The sequence below is a fragment of the Notolepis coatsorum genome (genome assembly GCF_963971535.1).
Source record: "Notolepis coatsorum genome assembly, chromosome: 9".
In the NCBI taxonomy this organism is placed as follows: Eukaryota; Metazoa; Chordata; class Actinopteri; order Aulopiformes; family Paralepididae; genus Notolepis; species Notolepis coatsorum.
This window is the reverse complement of record NC_140173.1, coordinates 151156925-151169812: the sequence shown is the minus strand read 5'-3', so window position 1 is coordinate 151169812 and position 12888 is coordinate 151156925. Positions and strand designations below refer to the sequence as shown.

The 12888-nt window shown below is 45.6% G+C and overlaps 1 protein-coding gene across 1 annotated transcript; it reads right to left on the bottom strand.

Moving 5' to 3' along the window:
• On the bottom strand, positions 1-12671 carry cUnh10orf53 (chromosome Un C10orf53 homolog; the record flags this gene model as incomplete). The annotated part of the gene is made up of 3 exons (XM_084322065.1): positions 1-65; positions 8995-9114; positions 12578-12671. 3 exons carry the CDS (start codon positions 12669-12671, stop codon positions 1-3), a joined length of 279 nt encoding a protein of 92 aa, XP_084178191.1.
• Between the last annotated feature and the right edge of the window lie 217 nt (positions 12672-12888).

Below are 12888 nucleotides of genomic sequence, written 5' to 3'. Positions count from 1 at the left end.
TCAGTCAGCGTTGTCCACTGCGTTCACTGCTTCCTGGCAGAGAGGGTCCAGTTTGCCATCTCCACCTCGGGGAACAGAACAACAAGGATATCATGTGTTTATTGTTCTCTATTCCTCTATGGGGCATAACGGTTCATGAGCATTTCGGGTCATTATTAACACTTTGGTTGCCACATGTTGTTAACATGGTAAAACGTGGTTGGATGCCAGCACCCACTTCAATGATAGCGTTGTGAACGCATAATCTCTGTCTTAAATTATGGCTATGTGTCTAATCTGCCCGTCGTTTATCAATGACTTGTTTGCAGTCAACATTGTCCAGACGGATTGTTTCTTAATCGGTTCATTTCCGTTTTATAGCATTTAGAAAAGCCCTCGTTTTTCAGGAAAATATATAGATTCCGTGATAAACGCCCTTTACTGGAATATTCTGGCATACAAAAAAATATTGTAATTTTTCTGCCTATTTATGAATAGTTTTAAAATAAACGCTAGATTATCGATAGTATATGTGTACTTATGCATGCTATAGAAGCGATCTGAAAAATATATTCTCATTTCCTGATCAGCGCGCGCACACACACACACACACGCTGGGTCAAAACAGATCCGATTACCCCAAGACTGGTAAAATAAATTGCTTACCTCAGATCAGATGTTATCCAAAAAGATTATTCCAATTCCTGATCGCCATTCCAAATATCGATCGCGTTTATTGATTCAGCGTTGGGTACTGTAAATATGTATTCCACGCGTATTCCAGCTCGGCGAATCACTTGGGTCTCTTCAGATGCCTCGCCGGAGAAGTAACATGAGGAGGCTGGACCCCCCCACCCCCCCACGATAGAGACGATAGGGGGCGGTATTTTCCCAATCGAGCTCAGAGAGAGTCTGCAAGGTCAGGTTCTGTGAGGAGAGCATCGTACCCACAAAGAAGGTACGCTGCTTTTCAAACAATAAACCCTGGATTAGCAAGGACATTAAACACCTGCTAAACAGGAAAAAGAGGGCCTTCATGGCAGGGGACACTGAGCAGGCCAGGGCTGTCCAAAGGGAGCTAAAAAAAAGAGCTAAGGGCAGCCAAGGACAGCTACAAGGACAGGCTGGAGGGCAGACTACAGGCCAACAACACCAGGGAGGTGTGGGCGGGTGTCCGGAAGATTACTGGGTTCAAACAGCAGGGCACAGCTGTTGAGGGCCCCCAAGAGCGTGCAGACGAGTTCAACACGTTCTTCAACCGATTCGACCAGAGTGGCCTCCCCCCACCCCTCCCCCCACCCAGCGACAGCATCGCCCGAAACCCATTCTAGAGATTCCCACTTTTTACTGGGAATGGGGCGTGGCCGTATTTGGTCGCAGACAATAAGAGTGGCTGCGATTGGTCACCGTGACGTTAACTGACTGTTGTCTAACAAATGACTAATGCTACCAGCTACGAGCTGTCTAAATTGACCATCTGGTGGCTGTTTGTCAATGACAGTGGAGTATTCGAGTGTTTGGATAGGATATCCTAAATAAATAACGTTCAAGCAAGAGTCTGAATTGTTTCCTTGGTTCGGATTGCACCCTTCCAATGGGGAGATCTAGTTGACGCACATTGACAGTGACTGCTAGATAATTGGACAGTGATGGTGTCTCGAGTCACTAGGTCCACGCCGTTGCTTTGTTGCTTGTTCTTCAAACTCTTTAGCGATCCTAGCGATTTCTGGCCCTGCTATCATCCAGCGTCTGAGTGCTCCGGGATTTGCCAGTCAGTCCAATAGCCCCACCAGAACCATTGACCATGGCATTGTTTTTGTTCATGGCACTGGTCAAGTGCCATGGCAGAAAACGTGTTGCTGGTTTTGTGCACCACAAAATGTCCAGACCTGAATTCTGCTAGGACATCCATGGGTGTCTTTCCGCAAGCGTCATCATGTCACGGATGTGTACGGGAAGCCATCTGCTGTAGTGTGTGTGATCAAAGGCCGAACATCCAGGGCATGATCTGTGTCAGGGATTCCACATACAGCTGGAAGTTGCCGTCACGAATGGACCGGATGTACTGCAGGACGAGAAGCTGCAATGACAGGGTCTTATGCGGCCAGTAGTCAAAGTGTGAACACTGGCTTTTGATCGCTCTATGCACCACTCCTCAAAGGATAGACTGTCAGGTGGTCATGGCATCTGTATCATCAGATATGCACTCTTCCTTGTATGCTTGTTCCAGGAGTGTAGAGAGGCTCGCAGCCCGTGACCCGGTGTGCATGGCGGGGGTCTCTGTGACATGTTTGGCATGTATGAAATAATTGGCTGTTCCAGAACTTGCGATGTCAGCTTGGTGGACCAGGGGCATTGGTCCAGCCACTGTCTTCTATCTAGCCAGTCTCCCAGCAACTTCAACATGGCCATTTCGATGTGTAGATGTATAAAAAAACGTATACGGACAACTGAAAGGAAAATCTATCTTACCTGCTTGTCAGTTGATTGACAGTTGAATGACAGTTGTGACAGTATAGGTGCTGTGCATGTGAACATATGGGAGAACGACAGGCGGGTTATATCATGGCATGTAATTCACTTCAGATAGCCAAGGTAGACTACTGTATATAAGTAGGCTACATAACTAAAGTCTCACCAACTAAATAACGTTGTTGGGCTTGGGAATTTCAAACTGAGTGAAAATGAAGTGAAAATCTTGAAATTCTGGTTCCTCCAGGGGGTCTGTGAAAATGGTCTAGGGGGTCACAGTGATAATTATGTGCTGGGAAGGAATACAAATTTTTATCACACATCCCAGGAAATAATAACCAATAGCTGAATAATACAAAGACTACAAATAAATTAATCAAATCATGTTTTATAAAACATTTATATTTTGATGTGTTTTTGCCTTGACTTTAACATAAATCTATTTTCTTGAATGCTATTGGTCTCAAAGGTATCATCAACAGAATGGGCACCCTAAAGTTGGTGGGAAATGACACCTTAAGTGTTTTACTACTGTGTTCGGTTCCAAAGTTATGAATTCTTGAATATTTTGGGCGGCCATATTGGATTTGACCTCTCCAGGGCCTCAGAGGTCAAATCTGACTTCCCTCCACATCTGAAAATAAACCTCATGGTATAAACTTACTATGGTAGAAGTTTCATGCTTTTATGAAAAAGTGCACAATTCCTTTGATTCAAAGGCTTAACCGCTGCACTATCTCCCCTGTTGGACACTTGGTGTCAAATTTTTTTCACTCCGGGCACTTTTTCTGTTAGTCTGAAGCGAGGGCTTCACCCGGAATCGCCTGGAATACTTTTTGCGACGGCGAATTCATTATGCTGTAAAGGAATATGGCATCAGCCAATGGACTATATGATCTAGCAGATGGCGATCAAATAACTGGGAAATTATTTTTGGAATCCAACCGGCCACAGGTACGGTAAGAGCAATTTGACGTCAATTTCAGCCTGATCGGACCTTGTTCTCATAGCCATTCCCCTGATCAGCGTGTGTTGTTGTAATAACGAATGCCGTTATTGGTAATCAATAATCAGAAATGACTTCCCCCGCCCCCACCCTTTAATGCATCCATGGTGGAACATGATACCGATCATATGCATTTAGATTTTTAACCGTAGCTTGTGTAGGAACGAAACGCCAATCGATTTAACGGTATTAGCTTAACGCCTTGTAACGAGCCTGGCAGGAATTATCCCAGACCATTCCGATATAACGCTCATATTCATCACGGTATAAAACGGGAACGTATTGATGAAAAACATTTTTCTCTTTATGGCATATTGAACGGAAGGTTCATACTGTCAATTGACAATGACAATGGATACAGTAGCTATTATTGTAACGGGCTGGGCGATAAAACTATAACGATTTATTTTTCTCTTGTCCATTTATTTTGTTTGCTTTCTAATTTAAAATACAGTTTGAAACCGTCTGTACACAGTAGGCTCTGTGTGCTAGCAGAGCTAGTCTCGAGTCGCGAGTCACGGTGCACATGTGCGGTGGTTTGTCCACCAAAAAATAGCCAAAATATAGAAAAGAAACTAGCAGAGCCAGAACTGGTCAACTCCCCTGGAGCCACAGCCAACTTTTTTTGGTACTTACGCTTTCGAACCAGCGGCAGCCTGAGAACTGGAGTGTGAGGGGCTGTAACACTAAAGATGGCAACAACAAAGAATTGCTGCAAAATATGTTAAGCTGTAAGCTTAGCTTGTAATGCTTTTCTTTATCATAAAACTCATAGACATTGGATTACGGGAAACTTACCAACTGGATTACTCGCTGGATCAGCTTTCCGAACCGCATCAATGGCCTGAAGAAATTCTCCGGAGATTAGGACCAGACCCTTTGTTCCCAGAGCCCAGGAAAAGACGACGAGGAAAGAGGGCTGGGATCCGTAACAGGCTGAGATCCAGACGCCACCGTACACCACTGCCCAGTATATTGCTAGCCAATGTACAATCAATAGACAATAAACTGGATGACATCCGAGCAAGGATTCAATATCAAAGAGACGTTAGGGACTGCAATGTCCTTTGCTTCACCGAAACATGGCTCACACCGGAGGTTCCAGATCACGCAATTCAACCAGCGGATCACTTCTTTATCCATCGCAAGGATCGGTCATCAGAGTCCGGTAAACAACGTGGAGGAGGTATTGCCTTCATGTTTAACAAAAATTGGAGTGATCCAACGAACGTGAAGGAATTATCCAACCACTGCTCCCCAGAACTGGAATATATAACCATCAAGTGTCGTCCTTTCTTCCTCCCGAGGGAGTTAACGGCGATCGTCCTGATCGGAGTGTATATTCCACCGCAAGCCAGCAACAAGGTTGCGCTCTCCAGACTACACGACGAGGTAAATAGAATACAAGTGGCTAACGTTAACGCCGCCATTTTAGTACTGGGAGATTTCAATAGCGCCAATCTGAGAAAGGTATTGCCTGACTTCTATCAGCATGTGACTTGCAACACCAGAGGCGGTAACATCCTAGATCACTGTTACACGCAATTTAAAGGTGGCTACAAGGCTCATTCTGATAGTGGCTTTGGTAAATCAGATCACGCGTCAATTTTTCTTTCACCAAAGTACAAACAGAGAATTAAAAGTACTCCCGTAGTCTCGCGAGAGGTGCAGAAATGGGATCTGACGTCAGAAGAGACGATCCGGTCAGTGTTTCACCACACAGACTGGATTGTGTTCCGCGACACAGATAACATTAATGCCTACACGGAGACAGTGCTGGACTATGTTTGTACTAGGGTGAAAAAAACAATCCCCACTACCAAAATGAAAGTTTACCCAAATCAAAAACCCTGGGTAGACAAATCCGTCCGTGAAGCTCTGAGAGAGCGCACCAAAGCATACAATGACGGCCTAGTGGCAGGCAACATGAATGACCACAAGGTGGCGCGACACAACGTAAGGAGGACAGTGTCAGAGGCCAAACGGCGCTACAGGGATAAAATTGAACTCCAGTTTGAACAAGCTGACTCTAGAGCTATGTGGCAGGGGCTCAAAACGATGACAGACTACAAAGGCGCCTCCCTCAAACTGAACAGTGACATCTCCTTAGCAAATGACCTCAATACCTTCTATGCGAGGTTTGATGCTGGTAATAACAACACCAGCTCACAAGCCTCGGCAATGGGGGGGGGGGGGGTCGGCTGCTGATGGAGGCGCAGTGTTCAGGGTAACAGAGCATGAGGTGAGGCGGACCTTTAAAAAAGTGAATATCAGGAAGGCAGCAGGTCCGGACGGCATCCCCGGCCGCGTCCTAAAAGTCTGTGCCGACCAACTGGCCCCAGTATTCACTGACATATTTAACCTGTCCTTAGAACAGGCTGTCATCCCCACCTGCCTGAAGAAGTCCACTATTATCCCTGTACCCAAAAAATCCAAGCCTGCTTGCCTCAACGACTACCGCCCTGTAGCTCTCACCTCCATAGCCATGAAGTGCTTTGAGAAGCTAGTAAAGGGCTACATCTGCTCCTCCCTCCCCATCAACATGGACCCCCTGCAATTTGCATACCGCCCCAACAGGTCCACGGAGGACGCCATATCCCATGTGCTGCACACAGCAGCATCACACCTGGACAAGAGGCAGGGGAACTATGTGAGAATGCTATTCATCGACTACAGCTCGGCATTCAATACCATAGTCCCCTCCATACTCATAGCCAAGCTCAGGGACCTGGGCTTGGGCTATGACCTCTGCCAGTGGGTCTTGGACTTCCTGACTGGCAGACCCCAGGTGGTGAGGGCAGGCAACTGCACCTCCTCATCCATCACCCTCAACATAGGGGCCCCCCAGGGCTGTGTTCTGAGTCCCCTCCTCTACTCCCTGTACACACACGACTGTGTGGCTCAGCGGAGTAGCAATACAATAGTCAAATTTGCTGACGACACAGTGGTGGTGGGCCTGATCTCTGCCAACGACGAGAGGGCCTACCTGGAAGAGGTCAAGGTCCTGGCGGGATGGTGCCAGGAAAACAGCCTCTCCCTGAACGTCAGCAAAACAAAGGAGATGATTGTGGACTTCAGGAGGTCGGGGGTCAAGGACTACAGCCCCCTCAGCATCGACGGGGCACCGGTTGAGAGAGTCAACAGCTTCAAGTACCTCGGAGCCTACATATCCGAGGACTTGACATGGACCACACACATTAACAGTGTGGTGAAGAAGGCACGACAACGCCTCTACTTCCTCAGGCGCCTAAGGAAGTTCCAAGTCAGCCAGAAGATCCTTAAGAACTTCTACTCATGTACAATAGAGAGCATCTTGACCGGCAACATCACCTCCTGGTTTGGGAATAGCACTGCAAAAGACCGAAGCAGACTACAAAGAGTGACACGTTCAGCCGAACGCACAATTGGAGGGGGGCTCCCCACCCTCCAGAACATTTACTACAAGCGTTGCAAGGGCAAGGCTAAGAGAATCATTAAAGACTCCAGTCACCCGAACAACTGCCTCTTTGAACTGTTGCGGTCAGGCAAGCGATACCGGAGTCTCAAGGCGAGCACAGAAAGACTCAGAAGTAGCTTCTATCCCCAGGCCATCAGGCTGCTAAACGAACAATGAATGAACACTACACAACAACAACCACCAAACGCACATAGCACACACATCCACACGCACACACTCACTTTAAACAAACACACTGTAGCACCCACTCCACACACTTTATAGCACACACCCACTTTAAACAAACACACTGTAGCACCCACTCCCCACACTTTATATTTATGGATGAAGGATTGCACTACAACTCGTACACCTTACTGTAAATTGTACCTAAAATTGTACCTCATCCCATTTCTGCTTTGCACTAGATAGTACTGTACATTAGTACACTGCATAGTATTGTGTATTGTATATTATATGGTAACTCAGAACATTGTACATATGTCTATACCGAACACTGTGACCTCATTTTCTTCTTCTAAATTCATACTATATTATGTTATAGTACATCACACTCACCATCAACGACTCCACCATCACCCCCTCCCCCCTAGTCCGCAACCTTGGTGTCCTCCTTGACCCCACCCTCTCATTTGACCCCCACGTCCGCTCCATCGTCAAAACATCCTACTTTCACCTCCGCAACATCGCAAAAATCCGTCACTGCCTCTCCCCCCCCGCTGCTGAATCCCTCATTCACGCCTTCATCTCCTCCCGCCTGGACTACTGCAACTCCCTCCTCACTGGTATCACCTCCCGCTCCCTCCATAAACTGCAAATGGTCCAAAATTCAGCCGCCCGCCTCCTCACTAACACCCGGTCCCGCGAACACATCACTCCTGTCCTCCACTCCCTCCACTGGCTCCCCATCAAACACCGCATTAACTTTAAAACACTACTCCTCACCTTCAAAGCCCTCCACAGCCTGGCCCCCCCCTACCTGACTGATCTCCTTCTCCCCTACCGCCCAACCCGTTCCCTCCGGTCCTCCTCCACTGCCTCCCTCACTGTCCCGACATCCAAGCTCAAAAACTTCGGAGATCGGGCCTTCTCTCGCACTGCACCCCGACTCTGGAACTCCCTCCCCCAGTCCATCAGAGACTCCCCTACACTCTCCACCTTCAAAGCTCGCCTCAAAACCCACCTGTTCTCCCTTGCCTTCAACCCCCCCCACCCCTAAACCCCCCCCTCCCCTCCAACCTGATCGATATGTCTCTAGTCTTTTTTTTGTGCCATCAGGCTGTCTCCCCCGTTCCCCCCATGGTCTCATGTTCCTTTGTTTTTGTTTCTTTGTTGTTTTGTTTTGTTTCTTTGCTTTCGCCTCTTTGTTTGTACCCCTGCTCCCGACTACTGTCAGCGACTTCGGGTTATTGAGAAGCGCTATATAAATTAAATGAATTATTATTATTATTTATTATGTTATTTGATACTATCTTGTCTAGCACAGTCTCTGGAGCGTAACAGTAAGAAGCATTTTGTATGAAAGTATTCTGTACTTCTGTATGACAACTATTAAAGAACTTGAACTTGAACTTGAAATCGATCAATAGAGACCGTATTACATGGGGAATCATTGGAAAGCCACACTCATTGGCTACAACCCTGTCCAAGATCTTTCGAGATCGCCAAATGATTGACGGAGCTAGAGCCCCGGGAGTCGGGGGTGGTAATGTGTACTTTGGCGCACGCCTCACATATCAGCATGTAACTCGAGAACCGCTGAACAGATTTTGTCACCTGAAAGGGCAATCCATACCCCCAGGTCCCTAGATGTTCCTAGATACCAAGAACATGCTAATTGACCTTGTAGAAGTGGAGCAATCTTCCCATTTACCTAGGCATGTACCTTTAGGCAACATTTCTTAAAATAGGGCTACAGCTTAACAGGTTAAATAATACATTTAAAAAAAATTATCTTTTTTTTAATACTAACAAAAATATCGATAATTATCGATATCGAACGATATGAAAAATGTTATCGTGATATATCGTGATAATAACATTTTTGGCCATATCGCCCCCAGCCCGTAACCAAACTCACCGAACTCGAGCTGCCTCATGTTGCAGACGTAGACGCTCTGACCGTTGACCATGAGCTCCACGCTGTTCCACTCCTTAGTCTCCTCCAAGACACAGCGGTGGCCCCGGTCCTGCAAGGCAGCTGGTCGAAACACAAAGACATAGGCGGTCAGGTGGCGTAGCGGAGATTGCGTTCGTCACCAACCCCGGAGACGCTGGATTCGCCTGTTCGAATCCAGCTCCCAGCTCCGGGGTTGTCACCAGACGTGTGTCGGAGGAAGCACGTGATAGCCTCCACTCTCCCAGACCGACTGTGGGGGGTAAGTGCGCAGCGACCAGGAAGGGGATTGGGAATTGGCATAACGACTAACATTGGGATGGGAGAAAATCTGAGGAAAAAGGAGGGGGGGGGGAGATATATATAAAAAAAAAAAACACAAAGACATAGTAGGCTATAGACCGACCAGTGGTTCTCAAACTACGGGTCGCGACCCAAATTGGGGTCACGGCCCGGGTATAGGTGACAGTGGGGCATTGGAAAGTAAATGCCGCACTACCAAACGGTTAACCCTTTCACTGCCACGCGACCAGAGGTATACCGCTGGCAGCTGGATTCGATCCCACTGTCCCTGCGGTGGTAGGCAGACGGTTGGTTCGCTGCGCTACCCGGCCGCCACCCCCCTGTAATTACATTTTCTACTAAATATGCACATGATCAAGTTCAACAACGTGTGCTTTTACGTTGAAATGACGCGATACATTAAGTAAATAAATACTTAATAAAATGGGGTCACGGTTTGAAAAAGTTTGAGAACCCCTGCTGCCATAGACCATCTTAACCCTGTCACTACCACACTGCAGAAGGTTAACCCTTTCACTTTCTTTAACTCAAATAGCTTTCATTCCAATCGTTTCGAATTTGCGGTGCACATTTATGAGCCCTAGACGAGGATGAACCCTATTGATTTTGGTGACCCCATGACCTTTCCTGTAGCGCCACCATTAGGCCAAACTAGTGTATCTCGAATACCTTTCATTCAAATCTTTTCTAATTTTCTGTGCACAATCGTGATACCTAGAGGAGGAAGCCTATTGATTTCGGTAGAAAAACAGTAGGAAGATAATAAACGTTATAGACCTTGCTTTAGATATTTTCTACATTTTCTTTTCGTAGGTTGTGTTTCCCATGGCAGCTGCTCACCAGACGGGGTATCATTTTAGCTGTGTCTGCAACTAGAATCAGGAGGTACACTTTGGCCTGATGGTGGCGCTAGAGTGGCGAAGAAAGAAGGCCATGGGGCTACCGAAATCAATAGGGTTCTTCCTCTGGGTGATGAATGTGTACGGCAAATTTGAAAATATTTTAATAAACACTATTTGAGTTATTATTGAGTTATGTTCCAATCAATACCAATCAATAAGGACTCCTATACATTCCTGTGGTCAAGGACACACAATAATAAAGGTTTGTGAACATGAAAAAACAAAGCCTCCCTACCTAGAAACTGTCTTGGACCTGTGATAAAACTGTAGCGATTACTATGGCCATCAGTCTCAAAGGCTCATATTCACAATTAATTTATCTGTCCTAGACCATATAGGCAGTGGTGGAAAGTAACTAAGTACTTTTACTCAAGTACTGTACTTAAGTAAAATGTCTAGCTACTTGTACTTTACGTGAGTATTTTCCTTTTAGGGAACATTTATCTGAACCCATCAGTTACTAGTTACTTTGAAGAAAAATATTTTGCATAAAACACATGTATGAAGATTATCCTTTCACATTTGAAGCCTGTCAACCTCAAGAGGATGTAATCAGAGCAGCATAACTGGACCACATACCACTTTAACACAACCTGTAATCAGAGCAGCATAACTGGACCACATACCACTTTAACACAACCTTTAATCAGAGCAGCATAACTGGACCACATACCACTTTAACACAACCTTTAATCAGAGCAGCATAACTGGACCACATACCACTTTAACATAACCTTTAATCAGAGCAGCATAACTGGACCACATACAACTTTAACATAACCTTTAATCAGAGCAGCATAACTGGACCACGTACCACTTTAATATAACGTTTAATCAGAGCAGCATAACTGGACCACATACCACTTTAACACAACCTTTAATCAGAGCAGCATAACTGGACCACATACCACTTTAACACAACCTTTAATCAGAGCAGCATAACTGGACCACACACCACTTTAACACAACCTTTAATCAGAGCAGCATAACTGGACCACACACCACTTTAACACAACCTTTAATCAGAGCAGCATAACTGGACCACATACCACTTTAACACAACCTGTAATCAGAGCACCATAACTGGACCACATACCACTTTAACACAACCTTTAATCAGAGCAGCATAACTGGACCACACACCACTTTAACACAACCTTTAATCAGAGCAGCATAACTGGACCACATACCACTTTAACATCACCTTTAATCAGAGCAGCATAACTGGACCACATACCACTTTAACACAACCTGTAATCAGAGCAGCATAACTGGACCACATACCACTTTAACACAACCTTTAATCAGAGCAGCATAACTGGACCACACACCACTTTAACACAACCTTTAATCAGAGCAGCATAACTGGACCACATACCACTTTAACACAACCTTTAATCAGAGCAGCATAACTGGACCACATACCACTTTAACATCACCTTTAATCAGAGCAGCATAACTGGACCACGTACCACTTTAACATAACTTTTAGAGGCCAATGGATCGAGGTTTGAATGCCCCCAATCTCTGGAATACACAAAATCACGTAGAATGCATAATTTTACTTTAGATACTTAAGTACATTCAATAGAACATACTTCCAGAGAGTGGTGCACTCAGCAGAGCGTACTACGGGTATTGCACTACCACCCCCCCCCCCATCCAACCACCTCCAATGTACAGTCCCCCCCCGCCCACCCACCCCCTCCAATGTACAGTTTCTTCCCCCTCAAATGTATATCTTTTTAGACTATTTTTGTACTCTGGTATGTCATAAATGTCTAAATGTCATGTATGTCACTATGAATTTAAAATGGGGGACCCTGATGTAAACAAGACGAAAGTCTTTCTCTGGTCTGCATCCCCTTAACAATTGTGTGTATTGAGTTGTACTGTATTGTTGTACCCATCTGCAATCTGTTAATAAAATGTTCAATCAATCAATCAATCAATCAATCAATCAATACTTTTACCAGAGTAGCCTAATCATTTATCTGGGTGTTTCTACTTTTACTTACTGTAAGTAAAGGAACTGTGTACTTATTTCACCACTAACCATAGTATATATAGGGTTACCTTTTCAGAAGTATTCTGTTGCTATTCCGTTGCTAGGGGAACAGCTTCGCCATTGTTTATTATTTTCTGTATACTTTGCATCATGAAACACAAAGGGAGGGGCATATTCAGAATGTTTCCCGTGGCAGATGTGTTTCATTGCCCTTTATAATTTGGGTCAATGTAAGTTATAATAACTTAACACGACTATACATCTGCGTCGCGTTTCGTTGACCTCGTCTGACAGGGCGAGCGGTCAGATCAGATGTTCGTTAACAACAACATACCTTGGAGACCCTCCAAGCGAAACGTCCTGTGCGCCACTAGTCCGCACGACTCGTATGGTCCGTAGCGCACGATTACGCGTGCGTGTGGAGGCATTGTTGTTGCATGGATCTGGTAATAAACCAGCGTCTCCCTCCCTCCACCTCCTACTTATTAACCTCTTTCCCAGATTAGGAAGCCACTAGGAGCCGACTCCACCGCAACGCGTCTCCTGGTTTCCAAGGGAATGACGTCACTCACGATGCAAACGAGTTTGATTGATTGATTGATTGATTGATTGATTGATCGATCGATTGATTGACATTTTTATTAA